Source organism: Neopsephotus bourkii, unplaced genomic scaffold (genome assembly GCF_033783945.1).
Source record: "Neopsephotus bourkii isolate Nb327-2 ecotype Australia unplaced genomic scaffold, CSIRO-AGI_Nbou_v1 NB_196, whole genome shotgun sequence".
NCBI classification, from domain to species: domain Eukaryota; kingdom Metazoa; phylum Chordata; class Aves; order Psittaciformes; family Psittacidae; genus Neopsephotus; species Neopsephotus bourkii.
Window position 1 is genome coordinate 3,793,482 of NW_026900709.1, and position 25,222 is coordinate 3,818,703.

Consider the following 25,222-nt stretch of genomic DNA (forward strand, 5'->3'; position numbering starts at 1 on the left):
GATCTTACACCTTAAAGTAACTGAAAAAAAGAAATGAAGTTCATTCACAATGCAAGAAACCTCAATGCTTCTTCACTCCTTTTTAAACAGCTCCAAAATATATAGCAGTCTCAGCCCATAGCCATGTAATAAGTCATATTTGTCATCTCCTGATTAAAAAAATCCCCCTAAACTCCACAAACTACCTATCTGGAAAAAAAGTATGTACCTTTAGTATAGATGTTACCTAGAAATCCTTTTTTTTAGGTAAGACATGCATAATCCAAACCCAAAATTTAGACAAAAACCATTGTTGCTCTGTGTGTATTCAGAGAGTAAGTTTTCTTAAAGCTACTTCAGACAAGTTTGCACTGCAGTGATCTTGAACAGGGAATGCCACGGTCACATGCAATGGAACAGGCTACTCATGCCCTGGCTTTTCTTTCACATTATGCACAAAGTAAGTAAACTACAGCCATCCAGTCATCACATCACAACTTAATACTACACCAAGGCAAGATGATAACAATTCATAATTCATAGGTTTGCCAGACAATTTTTGGTCACAGTTCTGAAGAGGAAACAGACATACCCCATTGAGCATGTTTTGTTCTGCTTTTACATTCACGTGCAGTTTTATAACCTGCAAAACAAACAGTTCAGCTTTTTTAATATTGCTTCTCCGCACAAAAGCTGTAGTATAGAAGAAAAAAAAAGGGGTTAGTTTTTGTCTCTTTTATAGTTAGATGATTCTAGGATCCCAGTGGAGCTGCAATACAAGAATTCCCTCTGCCTTTTTTATCAGCAGCACCCAAAGTGCTCTATGAAGGAAGGATTTCTAAGCACAGAGAGAAAACTTATGCTGCTCTGCTTTCTCCCCTTTCACTGTGCTCAACAGAGAATACAGAGTGGAAAAATTGGCATGCTCATCACCTCCTCCTGCTCATTCAGTTCTACCTCACTTTCTGCAGAAACCCATAAATGGGCCACACAGGAACCATATCAGAAGGTTGCAGAAAGGCAAGTATTGTCAGCATGGGGACATCCTTCACAGGGTTATCTTATGTCACAGAGAGCTCAATTAGAGATAGCACTGTTCCTCATGCTCTGCTTTCAGCTGCCACCTATCTGCTTCAGACCACCTGTAAGTAGCTCTGCTTTGTGCCCCTACTTCCAGACACATGCTCCAATGCTTCCCTAGTAGCTAAGTATAGCAGCTGATTTAACAGCTATATATACACCATATATATATACACCATAGGGTGAATCAGGTAGGTTAGAAGCTCTGATGCAAGGAAGACCATGGAAACTGAATGGCAGGGACTAAATATGGATCTTTGTGGCACTACACAAAGGATCATATTAGACATAAAATAAGACTATCCTAGTTCTACAATATATAGACCCTCCTTCCTTTTACTCAATGAAGATTTGGGGGGAGTCTTTACAGACAGAAAAAGTATTCTACAGAACATAGCAAGTCAAACCTTTGCTAAAGTTTCTCTTCAAGGGAGTTAAGTACTCTTTGATTTTATAACATTACCTACCCATAAGTTAAAAACTGCAATGATGTGTGGGCATACGGGACTGTGCATTTCTGTAAAGGAAATGTTATCAAAAGAAGAAAAATAGTTCTAAAAATTACAAGATTAAAAAAGTCTAATAAATTCAAAGCCGACCCATTTCAAGTATGCAAATAACATTTCTTTTAAGCACAAACCATGGTAATCTTTAGTTTTGCTTTTAACATGGGGTTAATTCAAAGCATACTAAATTTTGAACTCAGTTTTCAATTCAAAATGTTTAGCCTTTCAGTACCTTAAACAAGTATTGAAGATAAACAATGACTACAGCAAGTGCACCACAAGTGGTCCAGCTAACTAGAGCAAGGGATAACGCCCCACAGAGTCTTCTGGGTGTAATCAACTTATCTTTTTGAAGCACAGGAGGTCTATGAAAAGAAATAAAAATTGCTGTTATACTTTTGCAACAACACCAGAACTACAAAGATAAAAATATAATTCTGTTTCATGAATGACTGGAAAGAATTTTTCCTGAATATTGATTAAATTAATGATAAATTAAACACAGGAAAAATAAAGTTAGACAAATTTTAACACATACACCAATACCTACATAAAGTAATTGCAAGAAAAAACTTTCACACTAAATGAACAAAACTATCCTGAAAAAAGCATTCTAGAATGTATGTCTGCAATGTATTATTTTTACTTCATTTGGGCAACATAAAGGAATTATCATTAAATATATAACATTAGGTAATGCTAACTATAGATCAGTTAGCAGATCTGACAGCAGTTAGATCAGTCATCAAATTCTTCTGTTCAGCCCAAGAGAATAAGTATCTAATTGCTGCACAGCTGCATCACAAAAGTGATTCCTATAGACACATTAACGCACTGCAGCATTCAGTGATCATACAACAGTACATAACAGAAAATCTCCAAGAGATCAATTCTGTGACAAACATTCTTCCCAGACAGGAATTTCTGCTTGCTCATAGTCTGAGAAAAGCTTATTTGAAGTTTGTGGAGCTCAGCTGATATGACTAACAGGCAGATATGAATCTAAAATGAGCAAAACGAGCTAAGAAGGTGTGACCATAAGGGGAATGCGGTGGGGAGGAAGTGCAACAGAACTATGAAAAAGTTTGTACTTCTTGGATATCCAGTATTAAAATATGCACTGGGAACAGAAAAAACATTGGAAAATATGATTTTAAAAGTCTTTACCACAGATATTAAAAACCCAAACCAAATAACCCACCCACACAGAAACAAACCCCCTCCACAAAAAATGGCTCGCTGAAAAGTACAAAAAATTCCAGAGATACCTAGTGACAAATTCTTTGCTGCTAGCCCTATCAGATCATTCCAGAACACGGCACAAAAGTCAAGCAAATATTATCTACTTTGGAGAGATTTGTAGAAAATAAATGTTTATTTTTTTTCCCCAAGAAAAAATTCAGGAGAGGATGAAAAAACTGTGTAAGGCACTAGAACTGTGTAAGGCACTAGAACTTCAAAATGAACCAGCTGACTTACTGTGGGCATAAAAAAATCCTACTTTCCTGCCTCTGCCTAAGGCATTCTTGGGGTTTGCAGGAAATCAAAAACTTACGTGAAGAAAGTATGAATTGAGCCAAACCCCTTAAAAATTAAGAGGGAGTTGTTTCAAAATTTAGAAGTTCATCACTTTGTCACTTAAAGCTAACACTGAAGCATCCACTGTAATTTAGAAACAAGGTGGCTGAGAAGAAATAGCTGACACCACATCTATTATTTAGTAGAATAGACCAGAAATGCTGGCAATGAAAAAAGAAAGAGTTCATTTAGTGGGTATTTTCTGAGTAAAGTCCATCCCAACCAACTTTCTGGAGATACAGAGTTGACTCAAATGTAGCTGAAGACTCTTACTAGTGTCAGAACAGTCAAACATGCATGTTATCCAATTTACTAATTTACTCCTTCAAAATCTTTTTACCTTTTCTTGCTTCTTTAAAGTCATTTTCATATTTGAGTACTCATTGGTACAAAAACATTCCAGTGTTCTTAAACATGATCTATAAAATTAACGTCTTGTGGAGCGAAATGAACATCCAAGAAATTTTTGTTTTACAAACCTCTTTGTGTTCTTTAATGCAGTTTACCCAATTATAAATAATGAGGAGTGGATTGCAGTGCTTACAGTCCCTTTTCTAACTATATACATTTATTTTTTGAGCTGCTGAAAAGAACAGGTCAGTTGCTTCTTCCCCAACAATCCTTCCTCAAAACCAAACTGAACACTTTAATAACAGCTGATGAAGGAAATGAGAAAGCTATTTACATTCCTTTTTTTTTTCATAAGGAATATGAGGCAATATTCATGCTTCATTAGTACTTAACAATGACAAACCCAGATGTCTAAAATCAGGTATGAACTATATATTGCAGGATTCAGTATACCCAAGCATTCGCACTGATGCAAACAGAAAAAATTTACAGGGTCACAACCAGTTAAAGGAGCATAATTATATAGTACAATAATGTTTTACCTCATCAGAGTTAACCATAGTGAAGAGAAGAGTCTCAGAGATGCAGAGAAAAATACTCCACTCCAGTAGGCAATGCCTGTCCCAAAAAGAAATAGAATCAGGGACACAAGGGGGAACCATGCATCCTGACTGCTCAGTACAGCAGCGTCCACCTCTGGTAGTGACAGTGATTCCCATATCTCTCTAAACCAGTTAAACCTGCCAAAAACATGAAAGCAGTATTACTTATCATTTCCAATTGCTTTTACAGTAAGATATCTATCAACAATTCCTCCTCCAACAGTGTTTCAAACAAAATCACAGCAAGATGTTCACAATAACTACAGATAAAATATTATTCCTCCCCACCAATATTCTTACTGAAATTTCTGGTTTGGAAACTGCTTTAAATAAATAAATTATGCAAACTCACCCCTGCAGAAACACAACAATGCTTATAAGAGGTTCTATTTTGTAGGGTTTAGCTGTCCTAACTAGTTCAAGGGAAAAGTCTGAACACTGGCCTAGAATCAAGAACAGAAAGCATCTATAGTTACTATTTTGCCATGAAATTTAACAAAGAAGGCACATAACAAAAAGTACATTCAGACAAAGGTTTGAAAGTTTACTTTAAAACAAAATAACTGTCTAACAGCAGTATTGCAAGTCAGCATACTTCATCATCAAGGCCCATATTCACTAGATTGCCCATTTTAGGTAATATGTCACCAGAGCTTCTAGAGAGATTACAGTGTTGGTTATGAACACCACCTGAATTTAAGCAAAAATGTATTTTGCCTGATGTCTAAAAGTTAGTCTGCAACTCTCATCTTCATGCACGAAATAAAGTGTTTTGTGCATATTAACAATATGTTTTAAATTTTTACATGTATTTTTAAGTAGATCTCCATTAATTCTAAAATACTCTGCAACAGCAATCATTCACAAAGAAGGGACAGCAGAGTAGAACAGTCAGGAAATATTCTGCTACACCACAACCTAGAAGTAGGTCAACAAAACCTGGAACTGAAGAACACAGATCCAAGTACATGCACAAGTTCAATGATACTTGGATAAAAAATGCACAACAGTCAGCTAGTTTTTCAACAAGAAATTGGCTAACTTCTCTAAAAAGACTTGACAAAAGAGAAAGATTCTACAAAGCTACCTGTTGATACCAATGTGCTCAACTGTCCTCCATAAGCAAGAAGAATATTAGAAACAATGTAGGCCGGAAGAGCACCAGCATGGAACCTTATAATCTGAAAGACAAGGATATAATGATAACTTTTATATATATAAAAATATAGAAAAACCACACATAAAAATACTATCTTGAAGCCAGCATGATAATATGATTAGAAATACTTTCTTAAAAGATTCAAACAGCTTCTTATTTAGATACATAAGTATTCGATCACCACAATTGGCAATTACTCTTATCTATAGAAAATACTCAGCTCTCTTATAAATGTATTTTAATTAATGAACAAATTATAAAGGAATGCTATTTTTCTAGTCAAAATAAATATTAAAATAATAACTCCAAGAACAGTACCATGCCAATGGTGTTTAAGTAAGATAAATCAAAAATATTAAAAGGTCACTTTGCAAGCAAAACCTGCATATAGAGAGATAGATATATATATATTTATATATATATATGTGTGTGCTCTTCAGTAAAGAATGTTTGGAAGCAATTTTATGTATGTTTTAACTGGCTTTCACTGTCCCTATTCATAATTAATGTACAAATAACACACAGATTTTTCTAAAACAGCAACCAAATGAAAAGCCCTTCATATAAATGCATACATCAGAGAAACTTGTCAGTACCATTCCTAGCACTACACTTAGGTGCTTGCAAATTAATTATATTTCACAATTCAAATGTAATGTAAATACATTACAATTTCAGGAAACTGCAGATGGCTGGTCTATTTTTGCTGATACCAATGTTGCAATCTATTCTTCATTGATAACCAAAGAAAATTTGTTGAGAGGGAGCATATGGATTTACTTAAGACTCTTCCTCTCCACCCCCAATGCTTAGTGGATGCCAAATACATTTTAAAGTTTTAACACAACTGACCCATCAGGCAACAAAGTGAAAGTAACCTACAGCGTCATCCCTTTGCAGGTATTCTGCTAACCACAAAGTCAAGTGCTCAACATTTCCATTAGCTCCTTAGAGCTTGAGTGCTTTTCTGCTCCTCTGAAAACTGAGCCCTGACATTTATCCGAATGGGATGCCTTGACAAGTGAGAAGGTTTGAAACGACCGTTGAATAATGATCCTCTTGGCATCAGGAAGGAATCTGAAGTGCCATAGGAAGGAAGGGAGGAAAATTTCTATAGATGCTACTGACAAAAACCAGTCTAGTAGTAGAAGGTTTTCTTACTTGCCCAAGAACCTGTAAAAGTGAGGTCTTCAGAACTACCTTGATAAATGACAAAAAAAGAGAAATATTTTATTAGTTTACACAATGGTATGCATAATTAAAAAATATTTTTATTTTTGAGAAGCCAACTTCAGTATTAGAATACAACAGTCCCATAACTAAAATGTACAACTTACTGGTTATTATTAAAACCCAAATGTTTCAGTTTTTTCTTAGAAAATGAGTCGGACTTTCAATACTGCTCCAGCTGTTGCACAATACTTGGAACATGCACTCCATTTCCAAAAAGGCCAAACAGCCCATCTTTAGATTTGTTTGGTATTTATTTTCATCAATTAGCTACACGTTTTAAAGACTGAATTATGCAAAAATTATACAGCAGTTTGAACTAGCTATAAAGTAAATGTGTATTACTCACTTCGTACTGACAGTCTGAGGAAGAGTAAATATTTAACTCTGGAACCCTGTTGTCATTCTGAGGCTGAGCACTATGCAGCTTTGCAGAAATCTCAGTTGAAGATGGAATTCTGAAACAGCAACTCAATTTGTAACTGTTGTCCTTACATCAAAAAAACCCCAAACATGCCATAGCCTTCAACAAGTGCACATAGAGCAGACTTATTACACAAGCATTACCACAAGCTATGAGGAAAATGGTAAAATCAACTTGTTTATCCTATCACAAAGAACTACGTAATATTCTCAATCCACTGCTCCCTGAACTATGAAGATACTAATGAATATGGTACTGATGACAACAGACAAGTTTAGCATTGCTGTACACACTGCCTCACAGAACATATAAATAATGATGAGTAACAAGAACAGGAAGGCCAATTCTCAATAATACAATTCAGTTTCCTGCAAGTATTATGCTGGTAGAAAATACCACGGGGGAAATAGGGAGGTATCCTGAAGTTAGGCAGTTTTTCAACTATCTAAAATAAAGTCAGGTTGTTTAACTGCGATTCACGAGTGACTCATGTTACAAGCCATATCATTTGATTTTGTCAGGACTATGCTGCTGAAACAACTTAGGGATGCTGTGTGATCCAAACCCTGGCTTACAGGGAGAAGACAGCGTCCATAGCAGCCTCTAATCCCCACTCATGGTCAAAGGCTACGCAGAGAATTTCAGACCAGCAACTCTGACTTCCTTTTTGAGCAAATCAGTGGGAATTATTAAACAAAGAATTAGTATATATTCTTATTCTGAGGAAAAGTCAAACTGACCTTGTCAACAAGTGCAGAAAAGTAAATGAGGAAAAGATGCAGAAGCCAAAATCATAACTGAAGAAGTTATATCAGAAATATGACCACAATGGCATGCAATGCGTCTTCAAAAAATCTATCAAGAAATAAGTCACAATTGTTGAAGTCCTTACTTTGCTACAATTATGGAGTCTTCATGTGACCAGGGTATATGAAGTCTGTAAACACTAGGTTTTCTTTCTGAAATGGAAAAGAGTTAAAAAAATACAAAGAACAAAACGTGGCAACCATCTCCAACACCTAAATGCAATTAAAATGGAGGTGGCATGTAGATCGCTATACAGAATCACTGGGCTTACAGTAACATTGCAACTGACATTGAAATGCAGATCAGTGCAGTTAGCATTGAACAAAAATTACTATTTTTTAACTTATATTGTTACAGGACAAGACAGACAGACATCAGTGCTTAAAGGCAGGACAATTGTGAGAAAACTTCTGGTTTTCAACACAAAGCTGTAGCTTCAAGCTAATAAATCCATCACTTTTTTTTTTTTTAAACAAACTCCTTTAGCATCCCATTTTGTTTCAGTTTCTGTAGCTCAACATTCAAATTTGAGCCACATGATTAGCAAATAAAAATCCTAGCCAGATGTTGTATTCTTAAGAAACACTTTCAACATAACACAGAATCCTACTGAAAGTTCAACTTCCCTTTGCTGATGTAAGAAAACCAAACAAATGAGGACTAATTCCAGATTTTCTTTGAGCTATTCTTCTTAACAAAAAGTGGAAAGTTGAGAGATACAAGCAGAAACATTTGAAGAGATGACAGTATTTCCTAAACCGCACTGCATGGGAGGACTTTTGCTTCCATCATTTTTTGTCTTGAGAATTTTCCTGGTTTCCTCTGGGATAACAGTTAGTTTTCTTCCTAGTAGCTGGTGCAGTGCTGTGTTTTGGCTTTAGTCTGAGAACAATGCTGATAACACACTGATGGTTTAGTTTTTGCTCAGCAGCATTTACCCTGATCAAAGACTGTTCAGTCTCTCATGCTCCACCAGTGAGGAGGAACACAAGGGGCTGGGAAGAAGCAGAGACAGGACACCTGACCCAAACTATCCAAAAGGGTATTCCATACCACAGCACATCATTCCCAGTATAAACTACGAGGGAGTTAACCAGAAGGGACCAGTCACTGCTTGGGTCAGGGTGGGTATCTGTCAGCAGGTGGTGAGCAATTGTATTGTGCATTGCTTGTTTTTCTTGGTATTTATGTCTCTCCCTCTTTTTGTTGTCCCCCTTTTCATTACTACTACTACTATTTTTTATTTCAATTATTAAACTGTTCTTACCTAAACCCACAGGTTTTACCTTTCTTTTCCTCACAGTTCTCTTCCCCAACCCACAAGGGGGTGAGTGGTGAGTGAGTGGCTGTTTGGTACTTAGTTGTGGCACTTTGTTTTATAAATATGTACTTCAGAAGACTTCCATTTACCTTTGAGTGACTGGCAGTGGCTCTCTATATAAATTTTGAAAGCTTGATATATCTAGAGCATTAAGAAAAAAGGGAAACAAAAAATCATTTACATTCTCCACAGTGGTTACATTACCCAAAAAAATTAAGTAGTGTTCTTACTCGGTTGAAGTGCTGGAGCTGTACATTGTAAAGTAAGCCAGTTGAATTTAATAGAATTTTGCTTGAAGAAAGCCCTATAAAGGATGTATTATTTTCACATATTAGATAAAATTATTTGAGAACTCACTGCATCTTCTGGTATTTTTTTTCCAGGAGACTCATGTGCTTCTATATGCATATTAGTCAAAACCCCCACATTTCTTACTTGTCTAACAAAAGTAGTATTAACTTAAGTAAAAACAAACCACAAAAAATAGCTCCTGACCATGGGAATTTTTAGGCACATTTATGATCCAAATATTAGCAATATTAATTTTCCATTTTTTCCCCAAAATAATCAGCTATACTTACCAAATGAAAACAGATGCGTTACAGGAAGCTGTACTGTTCTGGAATCCTCCTCAAAGAATTCACACTCCAAAGTATACTGCAATTGAGGATATCAAACAAAGATCTAAACCAAGCACAAGACTATAAAGCCTTTGCATTTGCCAGATTCTATTCACAGGCTCAAGCAGAGTCCAGGACACAAACACTGAAAAGCCACCTACCTCTCTGCACTGCACTGACAGCGTGAACAAACAACTGGCAGATAGTTTGTTTCTGCACACAGCCATAGAAGCTTGGGTAGCTTAAGCATAACTTCCAGGTTACTTTAGTTCTCACCCATCTGCAACAGCCTTCAAAAGGCTATTCAAACAGCTGAGAATTACTAGAATCCAGTTCACATCCCTGCTGCTTGGGTACATCTTTTCTTGTATTTGGGGGCAGGAGGAGGTTTGAAAACAACAGCAACTTCTCCAAACCCTGAATACAATTTCCTAAGCAAAAAGAAACTTTATTTTATCTCCTGAAGTTTAATCACGCAAAAGCAAACCAAAGTATCCAGCAGGTACCATCTCTAATAAGCATTTAGTTCACTTGAAAAATATTTTCCATCCCATTGTAAATCCAGCATTTATTTACTTTTTTAAAGCAGTTTCCAAGCTTTAACACTGGACTGCAACTTAGCATTTCAAAAGTGAGCTCTCATCTATCTTTCTGATCCAGAATGTTGTGTATTACTAATTTAACTGCAAGAGTTCTGTCATTTCCAGGACTCATGAGAAAGGCCTGCCAGACCCAGCTGGGCAATATGCAATGTCTGCTTTGGTTCACTGCAAATGTTTCTCTTCCTGGGATCCTGAGAGACCTTGATGCAAATATATCCAACTCATCTGTGAGATTCAGGGCTATCAAACTTTGCACAGTTCAGTCTACCACATTATTTGTGGTCTCAGAGCTTGTAAAGTTATCTGCGCCATGTTCCTCCCCTCAATCCATATGTGGTGCCTTTAACTATCTACGGCATTTCCTGCTACCCCAGATAGCAGAACTGACTGTTCAAAAAGATAAATATTCAGTAACTCAATCAGAATATCAAGAAAAACAAGTAAGAACATTAGAACTTCCAATAAGAAGTGGTTTGAGAACTGTTGATTTGTATGTTTCAAGTACTAGCCATGCCTTACATTTGGCATCTTATCAACCGAAAATATTTCTGTGCTTACAGAAAATAGTTACATTCAAACCACACTGGAGCATAGATCTATGGTTTCTAACTTAGCACACATTTCATATACTTTTCCTTCTGTCATGGCATCTGAAAGCTATGAACGCACTAGGCAAGCAATTCCTGCATTTAATGTTTTTGTTTACCTTATTGCCAACTGTGGGTGGTACCCGAACGACAATGTGGGACAAAGAAGGATGGTCCTGAAGTTTTAGCATGACAACCTTAAAAGGAAAAGAAAAACTAAAAGCCATTACCAAGCATACCCATTAGCTTGCCCCTCTCCAGTTCCCAGATGTTCACCTCTTGGACCCCTTCCTCTGGAGTACAACTGCATATTCCAATGCTGTAAACAGAACAGATCCTTCTCCCATACATGCCGCTACCCTAGAAAACACCTCTCCCTCCTACAAGTTCTGTTCTATACTTACTTTGGTAGTTGGAAGTAACTCAGCTTTCCAGGATAAGTCAGTAGCTTCCAGGCTGTAAAAATTCATTCACATTAAAGGATGAGCATATTCATTATGCAGGTATTACGTTATGACAGTAGACTAACATACCAGCTTTCTTCTCTCTCTCTCTGCATTCATGAGATTTTAAAATGAGAACAAATTTGGGCCTACTGCATTTAGCTCGCTAGTAAATTATCAAACTGTGATCATTGCAAATACTGCAAATCTTGGTTTTGCAAAAACAAGTTAAGTAAAGCTCTAACTTTGTCATAAACATTTAGCAGTTATTAGCCATGTAACTGTAGACACATAATGAAAATTCGTAATAAGCTAAACCAGCACTGGCACTGAATGAACAGTTTTATTAGCATCTTTTGAGCATCAAAAGTACCAATTTTTCCTATGGCAACATCCAAAACATACAATATAAATAAAAAATTGTTAGCTGCTACAGAGCTAACAATTCTAAAATTATACGTAAACTAAAACTAGAACTAAAGCAATTCTAAAATGATATATATTTTATTAAGTTAACACATTGAACTGCAGTTATTTTAAGTTGTGATTTTTAGAATACCGGGATATTTCTCTCTCCCTAAATAAATTGTGTTACATGATCTCAGGATACAGTCCACAGCAAAACCACTATTATTAGATGAGATTTTAAGGTAGCAGTCCTGAACTAAGCTAACCCGCAACTGATGCTGATCAAAGGTTATACAAAGGAGTAACAGCCAATTTTTCCATGGATCAGGAAAAAGTAATTATGACTTCTGGCTATCCACTGGAGGCAAGACCCTGTGGCTATATACCTCAGCACAGACCCCAGAACAGATAAACATTATAGCTCAATTCCACCTTGAAGCTTTCCCTAATCTGAAGGGTCAACTGAATTTACTTCGAGCTTCTTTTGCAAATGTAAGCTAAGCCAGTGTTTTAGATTCATTTTGTAAGGATTGTAATGACCTGATTCAAATAATCACTAAACCCACCCACATTTCTACATATTTTTCATATAACAACAGGCATTTTGGAATAAGAAAAAAATAAAGCGATGCTTCAATCCACTCTGTTAAAGGCTTGGAGTGACATTTGATGTATTCTGTCATGGGATTTCAAAGAGACACTTTAGAAGATGTAAAGATGTAGAGAGAACACACAATTTAGGGAATTCAGCTCAGCACACAGCACCCACAAGAGAGCAACAGGAGCAAGTCCTCGCTGCCATAAAGGTCAGAAAAGTTTGACTATTCTGTATTCATGCAGTAATTTTAAGAAAACCTATCCTTCCCTGGATTTTCGGTGATACAAAAAGCATGAATTATTCACAGTAAGAAATTTACTTCCCAGTATCTTTCTCCCTAAGGAGGACGATATTTTACATTATTTAAATTCAAATGTAGTCCCACAAGATCCATTTGAATATAGCACAGGAACTGTTTATACTCACCACATTGGTGAATTCCTGTTCATACAGCCAAAAATCCAGCTACTTGTGTCCTGTAAAGTCAATACCATAAAACAGTACATTACATATGTAAGTACCTATATCTATAAATACATTAAAAATAGCTATTCTTTACTCCAAACAATGCAGGAGTTAATACTGACAATCTTCTCCAGTTTCTACACGCTAGCTGTTTCAGTGCATCACATGTCAGCAACTGTCCTAAAAATCCTCAGACACCTGAATCTTGGTGCAATTAACTTAGGGAAAAGAGGAACAAACTTCCATATTCATCTCACTCCTTTTCTATTCAGTGTCCCAGCAGCAGCTGTCACTATAGTGACCAAACCCTAATAAGGATATCAAATGCTAAAGTGTAAAAGCAAGAGACAAACACAGTATCTCAGATTTGCTGTTATTTATAATGAAAGATATCCACCAACTTTTTTCCTTATTTCACAGTGATGTCAGACTTCTGCATTAACAGCAAGTGATATCCTCCATTAAAAGTCTTACATCACAATCTTGGACTCACAAGGATGGAAAGCTGAAACATAAGAGTGAAAGGTGGGGGTTTCCAGAAACCATTTAAAATAATTACCATTTGCCACCTTTCAGATATCATAACAAAGGCAAAAGTTACCGTGTAAAGCACAACTAAGATCACAACAACTTTGTAGATACTGAAGGTGCGACTGGGAAGAACAACTAGAAAAGCACAAAGAATATACTATCTCTTTTTGCACAGTGGTGGTGTGAACTTCTTTGGTAAGGGAAGGAGTGGCAACAAGAACAGGCAGGATGGAATGGGAAAGCATCTCAATTTTTGTTGCCACTCATCTAAAACACATTATTCTGAAAAGCATATTTACCCATCTCCAGTTTGCCAAGATATTATATTCATTCCTTTGAAAAAAATATTAAAACGGAAACCATTTTGGTTGAACTTACGTGTCTTAAGCTAAAAATCTAAGAAATGCACATTATGACCTCTCCTCTCAACAGGGGAGACAAGGCTGGCTTTTCATCTGGCTTCCATGCTGTTCCACTGCTTAGTGGAAGACCTCTGTAGCCTTTCAGGCCCACTTAAATTTTATTACGGAAAAGCAAACTTATAAACAGCTTTGCCAAATTAGAAGTATGGCTGAATCTTGGCAGCACTAAAAATAACTTCATTCAAAACCATCAATACAGAACTGCACTAAATTAAAGGAGAAAGTCATCTGAGAGTAGCCATAAGAGAGGCAAAAATAAAACATTAAGGTTTTATTCAATGCCTTCAATGCCATCAGGTGGCATTGAAGGTTTCAGATCTTGAACACTAAGCGTGATGTGATAAAACAGGAAGTACATCTAACACAATGTATTAAGCTGTGAACGTAAATGGATGGCAGCAATTTCAACAACTGTTCATTAAACTGTCTTAAGACTGCAGTAGAACTGAATATAAAAAAAAAAGCAGCTTTATAAACAAACTCAAGATATTAAAGAAGTATTTTCTCACCAACAGAGTGCTTTCACAGTGAACATGACTGTAGGATTTTCTGTGACTTGCAAGAGGAAATGTGAAATATTTTCCATCAGAATCCTTAAAGGAAAAAAAAAAAAGAAATGCTCACCAGTAAAAAAAAAAAATAAAGGTAAGAACACAAGGTGGGAAAAAAAGTTACTTACATTGTAAACTGAGTAAGTCCATTTTGAGGCTTTGACTGTAATCCACGTGAAAGTTCCTAAAAATAAATGGTTTTATATGCCACACTGCAGGAAGTATTCTCCTTATTTCAAAAAATCTTATCTTTTACTTATAACCAAGGTCTTTTCTCTTACCTGTAAATGGCCATAAACTTTACAAGCTTTAATCATCACTCAGGATTGTTCCTGTTTAGAATTATATGCAACAGCTATCACCGGTTACCCAAGAAACAGCAAAACCCTGGGATCCATTATAATTACTATATATTCACTGTGAAATAAAAGCTTTATGGATCTTGAAATAAAGCTTTCAAGGCAACAAAATGAATCAATATCTGTATGGTATTAATGTAATTACAGGGTGGCCAATTAAAGCTGAGGAAACATTAGAAACAGAACATTAGAATCTCTGTTCCTGCCTTTCAAGAAAATACAGAAACTTGTGTAGAATCAAGTCCATGATGAAGTGAATACCATGTACAAGAAAAGAGTAGCAGTTTAAAGGTGTGTCTGGAGAAAAAAAGAGTAAGAGAAAAAATGAAGATATGAGAGATATCAACAATGCAAGTTATCATGCAAGAAAGTTTGAATCTTCTATATAACTATAGTAACAAGTTCATCACAGAAATTTAGCTAAGTGTCAGGAAGTCACCACAAATAGGAAGATGCAAACATGAAATCTAATTTAAATCTTTTCCTCTTTATTGCTAAAACCTGACCAAGTAAAAAGACAAACAAACAAGAAAGTCAGTTCCACAACCTCTTTGGGCACCTGTTCCAGTGTATGACCCCCGCTCCTGGTGGTCAAACCAGCCAGGAAAGTGGCTGGGGTTTCTTAGGAAAAATATCTAATTGAAATTTCTTTTGTTGTAACTGGACTCTACTGCTTGTATGTTATCACTCTGCAGCCTCACCTCTGCAATCCTTCATTAGGTAGTTGAAGACAGCAATAGGATCCCCCTCAGCATTCTCCTTAGCATGAAAAACCCAGTTCAATCAGCCTCTCTCCCTCATGTCCTATGCGCAAGAGCTAACCTTTTTGGTGGGAATCTGCTCCATACTCACTTCAATGCCTAAATGCCTTCTCATATGGGGACAGCCAAAACAGGGCACTGAAGTTCAAGCTACCTTAGTAGCTCTGCAACAGCTTACATTAAGAAAATTCTTGAAATAAAATGGCTTTCATAAAATGGTTCAGCCCACTTCAACAAAACTGAGAACACAGCCATGCTCCACAAAAGTTCTGGTTTGTTCCTAAGACTTCATGCAGTCAAATTTCACACCTTTAACGACGCATTCTTAGCACAAGGAAACCATTTGTGTGCAGTCCATTTTACCCTGCCATGTCATGAAAAAAAAGGAAGATTAAGCAGATCCGAATATTCAGGATTTCCACGAGTAGCACAGAACTAACACAATGGCTCTACAACACCCATATTATCCCTCTCACAGTCATGGGATATAAGCATTAGACTGTACTTTTGACATCCAGCTATTCCCATATTCTGAGATTCTCTACTGAACACCCTGATGTAAATATGACTCCAGCTTGTCTCTCATCATATAAAAATGACAGATTTTCATGTGCTGAAACCACACAAAAGCTCACAGTTTGGGTCTATAACCCATATGTAATTTTAACAATGTCTGAAGAAAGACAAAATGTATTCCAGATGTTTGTCAGTAAGAAGATGTAACTATTAACAAACAAGTGTCACTGAACCCTGTTCAAAAGAAAAACAGGTGCTCACCTATGAGTTCTGTAAAAGCTTCAGGATTTTCCTCAAATATCTTGGCAGGATGTCTCACAAAGTGGTGATTCAGTACAGACATCCTCTTCTTGGGATCCTCAGTTATCTAAAAAATAGTAAAATAAAATTTGAGAACATGCTTATTTGTAAGTATTGTTAAATGACATGATCATAGCTAACAATACAGTTTTGGGGATGAAAGGCAGGAACAATTGCTACAAGACATGGTATATTTTCTATTCCAAATTCAACAATCAAAATCGTGAAGTGCCATCAGTAGTCAATCACTGCAATACAGAAAGTCTAAACATGTTACTGGAAATATTATCTATTATATATCATGTTATATATTATTTATTATATATGTAATTAACATTCTATAACATGTTATAAAGCATAGCTGAAACTTTTAGGAGTTTTATATGCTTGCCTACTCTTAACACAGGGAAACCATTCTACCATACTTTTCTTATAGACGCACATGCATTCTTCCTGAAATAACATTTATACCAGAGTTTAGGGAAAATCCTCAGTTATATTTAGTAGCCTGAATTCACAAATCCAGCTTATTACATCACACCTTAACATTTCAAGCATCCAAACAGCTGTAGCACTACAGTGGGATTTGCCTTTGTTTGGGGTTGTTTTATTTGTTTGGGGTTTTTTGGGGGGGTGGTGGTATTCAAAATAAAATTTCCAGGACTGATTTTTGCCCATTCACCTTTTCAGAATTGTGACATTACAACTGATTTCTGAAGTTTTACCCTCCAGCACTTTGTCAGTCAACTCCGGAACAACTGTACCCCCTTCCTGTCTCTTTAAATCGCATGTTAGAGTGGATACACCTAGGAAACGAGATAAGTCAGCCTCAAATTGCCTCAAAAAGAACACTTGGGAGCCTTTCTCTTCTATGTCTGGGGCTCTGCTGTTACATATTTTCAACTTCTTGGACCTTAATTCCAATTCATGTTGAGTGCTTCATAACATCTCAGGAAGAACAGAGTATAATGGCAGATCTCTCCAACAGTTTTCAAAAGGTAAGATGCAGGGTATTTATTTAGAAAAGCAGTAAATAATGGTACCTGAAGGTAAACAGATATGCTAGTATTTTACTTGCATTCTATTTTTAGAAATGCTATTTGCAGAAGAACACCGCAAATGCATGCTGGCCAATATGCTAACACCACACGGCGAGAATTATTATGTCCCAGTTAAACTATCACAGTTTTGCACTCTTTATAGTCAGAGAAGGTAACTTGAACACACATTGAGAGGTCATTCAAAGCTACACAGTAGCAAAATCTATTTATCAGGGTGCAAGGTCAACTAAACCTGCTGCATTACGGAAGTGTAAGCCATGCTCCAGCTATAAAGCATCAAGCAGTGAACAATAAAAACTGAGTTAATAACCTAGTTATTTTTGACACATTGGTGAAACAACACAAACCCACAGGATTTGTCAGTGACTGGTATAAAACAGCAATAATTTTCTCAGCATGACTCAAAATAATCAAAAAGGAGTTTTCTGTAGAGTAGGGTAATGTTTGTCCTGATTAAGCATTCAGGAATGGAAGTAGAAAGTGTGATGGGGGAATACACAAGAGATCACATGTACAAACCTGCCTTGTATTTTCATCTATGAGATCAAAAAAAGCTCTAATGGTAGCCAGGATCAATTCTTTGCACCTACAAGACAGAATAAGCAAAGTTAAATCCAGAAAGGAAATACCCAGGGGAATGAAAGTAGTCAGAAGAGATGCTGCAGTAACATTATGCTGAATTTAAATTATCATATAATGTGATAACAGTAGAGAAAAGAGGGATGGACAGACAGCTGATTAACCTTTGTCATTAGCTTACCACACTATGGAGAGATGGTCTGTTGAGGCCCAAGCTCTAGGCACAGCTGAGCTCTGTTTGGGAAAGGAAAGGAGTGCAGATTTTGTTAGTATTCAACATTTTAAAATTCTAAGCAAGCCTTTCCCCTCCCTGTTTAAACATATTTGCGTAATTGTTAAAAAGAATAATGTTTATCTGAAGCATTTCAGGGACTTGGGTGTAATACAATGACTTCTTCAGTCAAAAATCTTACAAGTGCTAAAGCAGTTGAAAACAGAACTTGTAATACAAAATGACCAAGTTATCTATGTTATATAGCAGACACTACAGTGAAAGGGCAAATAATGGTGTGAAGGAAACTTACCAAAAATTTCTTTAAAGACAGTTTCTATGACTAATCTTACTATTTTAGTAAGTTATCCTGGCACATAGGATAGAAAGCTGCTGCTGAAAAATCAAGGGCATTCTCAACAGAAAGCAGCATCAGAACATCATGCAGAAAGAACTGGGCAGTTGGAAGCTATTCCTTTGTATAAGTGTATTACATGTATTGCATTTTAGGGACTAATAATATCAAAAATGCCTCCCATAAATGGAGCTCATCACCTAGTTGTACAACTTGATTTAAGTATGCTATGAACTATTAATGCATTACATTTGGGGAGAAAAAAGGCAAACCAAAGCAACACCCAAACTAAACAAAAAAAAATCACCAAAAAATCCCCAAGCCAAAAAACCCCAAACCAAACCCACACAAGAAAAAACTGGTACCACAGCATGAGCAAGATCTCATGCAAAATTCTGGCACCAATACTCAATGAAAATGAAAGTAAAGCAGATGTAGGGAATGGATACTAGGACAAAGGGAATGCAGAGTTAATCTTCTTAGTGTAGCAGGATCAGAGCTGGGGCTATTTATAGACAGTTTTCTGTACGACGGACAGGGAGGTAAACACTAAGGGAATGCAACTATTTTGGACAACATTTCAAGCTGATGTCAGAGCAAATGCAATTAAGAACTGGCTTTTGTGCAGTAAATGGAAGTTGGAAATTAAACATTTTCTCCCTAGTGGGGACTGTTTTCCAGCTTCTCCCAAGTAAGGAACAGGTTGATGGCAATGGGGAGGAATGACAAACCTAACTACTTTAATTTTGGAAGGAGATAGATGCCTGCAAAAGCAGAAGACTGGACTTGATGATCCAGTACATCCTTTCTATTCCTCAGTTCTTTGAAAAGCAATAAATACAAAAAGAAGTCCCTAAACCAAAGCTCTCTTTTTATAGCCAAACAGTTTTTCTGTACTGCACATCTGTTAGTCTCCATATACACATCTCTTGCAAAAATGCTGGAAAATGAAACCTGAGTTCTGGATCTGGCCAGGTGCAAGAAGGTGGTGAGAAGAAACAATACCAAGTGGTAGATGATTCAGATCAACCCCAACACATACTCTTACAAGTGGACACTCATACTGCATCAACTAGTTCTGATTTTATAACCAACCATCTACTCTCAGGCTTTATATTTAGTTATCCTATCCTGCATATACAGACTATAATTATACACCAATACATGCATTACATAAATAACTATTTAACACAGCTCCATGCAAACCCCCAAAAGTAGTCTGCTTTTTTACCACAACAGATAAGGCACTGTCATGTTGACTCGATCTTGGTAGAAAAGCCAGTCCTGAACGAACTTGGTAATCTCTGAATCCTCCCGCCACAGAAAGGGTAGTTAAATTTCTTAACTCTTGGGCCTTTAGAATCCAATGATTGTTTACAGATGTATAAAAATCTATAAAATATATTGAAATAAATCACAATTTCCCCATAAGTCTATTTGATACACAAAAAAGCTATCTAAACGTTTAACTAAAAGTTTCTGTAAGCCCCCCTTAGAGGCATTCAAGCTCTGATTATCACTTTTGAGTCACATAAGGAAGGAAAATTATTATTTTAACCCCAAGGAGGTAGCAGTTATGAAAGCCAGATATGCTTACGCTTTCTGTGTCAGCTGAGCACATATACTGTTACAGTAGCAAGCCATAGATAAATTTGAAGGACAGCCACAGTCCAGAAAGAGTCAGCAAGGAAGAAGCACTGCATTGCAATCAATTGTAGGAAAATTAACATAAGCATAATAAAACAAATTCAGCAGCTAAAGATAATCCATTCCTCTCAGGTGCCACAGAGAGTAATGAAAATAAATGTGTATTCCCTTTCCTCCACCAATTACCTAAACATCTACATGCAGCAGTACAATTATCACAGAGCACATATTACATCAGCATAGTTTAGACAAATTTAGCTTTTCAAGAAGTGTATAGTACCTGCATAATGACAATACTGTGGTATGTTTTTTTATGCCACAGCTATTTAAGTGAGCAGAAAATACAATCCATCTTTTGTGTAAATAAACCTCATAAAATATATAGATAGATCTATATTTAATATTCACACCCCTCAAACTTTGGCCATGACAAACATTAAATTGAGCAACTTCTACTGAAATCATGCTATTGAGGCAACTCAGTTGATAAAGATGCCACTGGAGTCAGGGTTTACAAAACAGAAAGAAAAAACATCACTCACTGGAGAGCTTAGAAACTTAGTTACATGCTCTGCAACTCAGTATAATTACAAATTATTGAGAGTTCCAGAAGCTCAAGTCCCCATAATCCATTTTTTATCACTTTACTTTCTCCCAGCATCCCAGGCTCTCAACCAACCACCTGAGTAACAAAGGAACAGATTACAGTAAACTAAACAGCACCTTTTGCTGTTGATCTGCAAGAATCCCATCTATTAATGCTTGAGATGCTCAACAAAGAAATACAACGTAATTAGGTAACCTGCAATACTTACCAGTAAGATATCTGTCCAAAGGCATTACAGGTGCAACATGAGGTGTGGCTTGTGTAATAAGGAGGTTTATAAGTTCAGGCTTAAAATTCTTCAGAGTAAGCAATGCCCTTGCAACAAGACCACCCATGGAATGACCTACTATTGCAACACTGCTTGGTGCAAATTCTCGATCCTTAAGCAAAGAGCAACAACACATCACAAACAGATCTGACACTGAACTATGGTGATACATTTTTTTGCAATAATTCACTCATGTTCTCTCAAGGATAATATCAACTAGTATCAAACTGATGAGTTTACAAACTGAATACAAATTTATTTGCTGTCTCAAAAAAGCATGCTTAACATGAAGTTTGCATCTCAAAAGGAAATATATAGCCTGTGCATACATAAGCAATTTAGGCTTATTTTAATTTCTGAGAGTCTTGGGCACATAGAATATCAAAGAACTTTCCTACAGAAAAGAGCAAGGATCGTGATGCTGTATGAGTATTTTAATAAGCAAAGGAAAGATAACATCTCTTCTACAAAAAAAGCATACATTGTGCATGGAAGTATTTCTTTAGAAACATAGTGCAGACCCTAACCAAAGCTCTGGGGCTGTCACATGTATTAAAAATCTACTAAAGAACAGCAATTTTCTGTTGCATTATTATCACATTCAATTATCTATACACATTATAAAGTCTCCTTCCTTTATTCATCATTCAGTTTTCCAGCAGAAGAGACAGCCAGAATTCCATTCCCAGATGCAAGTACATCATTCAGCATACATCACGTACTTACCTTGTACAACTTAAGAATTACTTTTATGCATTCATGCACAAACTTGGTCTGTCGTTGCAGACTACCACCGTACAATGCAACCAATTCCTCATTAAAGTTGACGCTGAAGAAATTAAAATGATACTTGAAGTCAACATCTTCTGCTTTTCTAAGTGCAATGGAGCCAAGAGAACGTACTAGGAAAAGAAACCACATCAATTAGAATAGTCTAATACTCGCTGCTTTCACCATCATAGACAAAACACACAAATATATCATCTATGAAGAGACAAATGTTACCTTAAACACATTATTCATAAATAACTTGAGATGAAAGAGACATCTAAAAGCAAATAAACTCTTTTCTCACGTGCAACCACATTTGTTTTACAAAAGCAGATTTGAAAATACAAATAATTAGATAAAAAGTATCAGCCAGTCACTGTCAGAACTGAATTGTAAAATGGGAAAAGATATACTTATTTCCTATTCTCATAGGAATCCCTCTGATTAAAAAAAAAAATAAACATATCTTAACAAGATCTTACAGAAGAATGTGGAAAAGCAAAAACTTATCAGATGAAAAGAAAGTTTAAAATGAGTTACCAAGAGTTGCATGCTATGCTTTTATGGCAGTTAACCACTACCTTACCACTGACTACAGAGATATTTTGTATCAAAACAACATTTATACAAGATCAAGGATTATGTTCTTCCACCTGAGCCTTGCTTTTCTCATCTCATTTGCACCTTTCTTAGCATCGGTAGGACAAGAAGGTGAAATGAGCATTCTTGACTTCAACTCCAGAGGCACTGCTACTGCTAAACTTTTTTCAAATTCCCTTGAAGACTAAGACAATATTCCCAAATACTACTGAGATGTATAGACAATTGGAAAACCAAACCCTGCCTGATGTATAGAGGACTGGAAAACCAAACTTTCCCACCTGAAACCTTGAGGGAGAAAATCAGGTTTACAGGTTCTTGCTTCTGACCCATCCTGTCCATCTAACCCTGCCTGCTATTTAATACCACCTTCTGAGTGCAGAATTGTCCCTGAGTTTCCATGGAGACATTGCAGGATGGGAACAGTAACAGCTGCAAATAAAAAAGCATGGTAGGGAAATAAAAAAATGAAAGAAAGTCCCCAAAAACAAGTATATAAAATAACTAATGATGGCCAGAAAGGTCTGCCCAAATCTGGCACACAGAAGCAAGGTTATTCTAGAGTGCAATAGTTTCAGCAATCTGCAGGTTGCAGAATCCTCCTTCTTGGAAAAGTTTGCTCTAGAAAGTAATGTATCAAACAAATATCAGTGAATCTCATGAAATGGGAAAATAATATTTTTGAAATATTTTATATGTTCAAGAACCCAAACAGATTTCATGGTATTATACATCTGATTCATGGTCAATCATTTCACCAATTCTAACTATACCTAATAAGCAATAAAAACACTTTCAAAATGCTTTGAAAAAGACAAAAAGTGTTTAAAAGATCAAATATCTTATCACGTATTTATACCTTGGGGATCATGGTAAAACAAACAAGAATACTGCCAAAGACCACAAGGCAAATGTGTGACAGATTCCTAAACAGAACTGGGATCTCAGTTCTCCTAACCTCAGGCTTGTTCCCAACAATTAACCCAGACCACCATCTTCTACTCCAAGTCTGAATTTTGTACATTTTAAAAGGTTCATTTTAATGCACAGGAAAGATGATGAACTAATATCTTTCAAAAGTGCCTGTAACATACAAAAACCTCCTGAAAGGAAGTTGTAGCAAGGTGGGTGTTGGTCTCTTCTCCCAGGTAACAAGCAAGAGGACAAGAGAAAATGGCCTCAAATCATGCCAGGGGAGGTTTAGACTGGATATTAGGAAAAAATTTCTTCACAGAAAGGGTTGTCAGCCATTGGAACAGGCTGTCCAGAGACTAACTGCTCCTGGAGGTATTTCAGTGACTTACAGATGTGGCGCCCATGGACATGGTGGACTTGGCAGCATTAGGTTTATGTTTGGACTCAAGATTCTTAAAGGTCATTTCCAACCTAAATGAGTCTATGATTCTATGAAAATAATGATCCCAGCAAAGGTGGCAGCAGCAGCACTTCTCTCTTCAGTGCTCAGCAAATATTCACAGCTTTTAAGAAACTATGACAAGAACAGCAGCAACACTTTCTTTGCTCGTCCAGGTATCAGATTGAGAGCGTTATCCCACAATAAATTCTGAACAAAATATACATTTTCATGAATTCCATAATAAAACAGAAACTATTCTGAGCCACTGATTAAGGCAAAAAATTTAACAAAGATTTTGAAAAATACATATATGACTTATTGCCAGTCTCCCCAAAGCAATTTCTCAAAGCATTCAAATATTCACTGATTCTTTCCACACATTATATCCACAGCATGTAGTACTTCTACTCACCCAGTTTAGGTTTTTATTCAGATAGTTCCTTTTGATTCCTAACATGCCTTGAAAGTACCATTCTATTTCCTGCATAGTGACGTGCTGCTGTGTTTACAGAGACAGCGTTAATTCACAGATCTGCAATATTTTATGCACAACTACAAAAGTCCATATGGCATCCTTCATAATCATTATGTTTGCAGTCTTCTTTGGATGCTGTTGGGCCTGCATGGGTTTTCTGAAAGTCTGAGTTGGTAAAATATTTTACTTTGTCATAAGCTAAGCGAGTGTGTTCCTAAAGAAAATAATTTTGCAAAGTTTCCCTGAAATAAGCTAATCATCAAGCTTAGTGCAAATATGAGGAAGAATCATCACAGTAAGACATCAGGATTTAGATTGTGGTGGTTTCCCCCATTCATACACATTAACTTTACTAACATCCTAGGAGTGTCACTAAGAGTGTTACTTTTTCAAAGGCCATTTTAGAAAACAAAAATAACAGTCTGACAAAGCCAGCCTGGAAGGAATCCTGTATACCTAAATAAACACTTAAACACAACACTTCTTGTTATCAAACTATTAATTTCTGTATTTACAATGAAAAATTAAAATTCTTTAAAACAATTAGTTCTTTTCATTTGGAGCATTGAAGTGTAATAGGGTATAACCTGAAAAACAATAGCAGGTTGTGTGTAAAGTAGGAAGGTGATGCTAAGGAAAAAACACCACTACATAAAGAAGTAGGAAATAATGAAGCTACAGGGCAAGCCACAAGATAATGCCTATTTCAATAGCATGTAGTTACTCAACATCACAGATGGTACCTTGTTCAGTTTCTTCTAATCAAATTCAGGTCTTTTTTTATTTAGCATAACTGCTCTAAGCATGTTCAAATCAAAACCAATTAGATGTTTGTAAGCAAAATTACAGCAGGGGTGCTATAGTACGGCACAAACTGTAGTGCTTCTGGCTTGCCCAAGTTAAAGTCTCACTCCAGAAAAATATTATACCTCAAGTGTTCGACTGATTTCAAACCAAAAATAACCTATTTTGACTGCTTGAAATTAACTATCGACTAACTAGGATATCTACATCTTAACAGGACTGATCATCCTGACTTGATATTATTCCAAATAGAAAACCTTTTGCCACTAATGCATCAATATGAGACC

At 36.3% G+C, this 25,222-nt stretch overlaps 1 protein-coding gene across 6 annotated transcripts in view; it reads right to left on the reverse strand.

Annotated features, from left to right (window-relative positions):
* The window catches only part of PGAP1 (post-GPI attachment to proteins inositol deacylase 1), a 41,082-nt gene that overhangs the window by 11,113 nt on the left and 4,747 nt on the right, over positions 1-25,222 (reverse strand). For 2 of the 6 annotated variants that reach the window (XM_061376875.1, XM_061376857.1), the window contains exons 3-24: positions 21,655-21,830; positions 20,869-21,040; positions 19,638-19,798; positions 18,022-18,074; positions 17,781-17,847; positions 16,162-16,267; positions 14,393-14,448; positions 14,223-14,306; positions 12,722-12,771; positions 11,251-11,302; positions 10,966-11,043; positions 9,619-9,694; positions 9,268-9,341; positions 9,127-9,178; positions 7,802-7,868; positions 6,831-6,943; positions 6,417-6,451; positions 5,184-5,277; positions 4,449-4,539; positions 4,037-4,234; positions 1,798-1,930; positions 572-622 (exon numbers count right to left, since the gene is read on the reverse strand). In XM_061376875.1, coding sequence (XP_061232859.1) covers positions 572-622; positions 1,798-1,930; positions 4,037-4,234; positions 4,449-4,539; positions 5,184-5,277; positions 6,417-6,451; positions 6,831-6,943; positions 7,802-7,868; positions 9,127-9,178; positions 9,268-9,341; positions 9,619-9,694; positions 10,966-11,043; positions 11,251-11,302; positions 12,722-12,771; positions 14,223-14,306; positions 14,393-14,448; positions 16,162-16,267; positions 17,781-17,847; positions 18,022-18,074; positions 19,638-19,798; positions 20,869-21,040; positions 21,655-21,830 — 2,039 coding nt within the window. Of the gene's footprint in view, positions 1-571; positions 623-1,797; positions 1,931-4,036; positions 4,235-4,448; positions 4,540-5,183; positions 5,278-6,416; positions 6,452-6,830; positions 6,944-7,801; positions 7,869-9,126; positions 9,179-9,267; positions 9,342-9,618; positions 9,695-10,965; positions 11,044-11,250; positions 11,303-12,721; positions 12,772-14,222; positions 14,307-14,392; positions 14,449-16,161; positions 16,268-17,780; positions 17,848-18,021; positions 18,075-19,637; positions 19,799-20,868; positions 21,041-21,654; positions 21,831-22,580; positions 22,732-25,222 lie in introns of all 6 variants that reach the window. The other 4 variants (XM_061376894.1, XM_061376887.1, XM_061376903.1 and 1 more) reach the window with 4 other exon arrangements.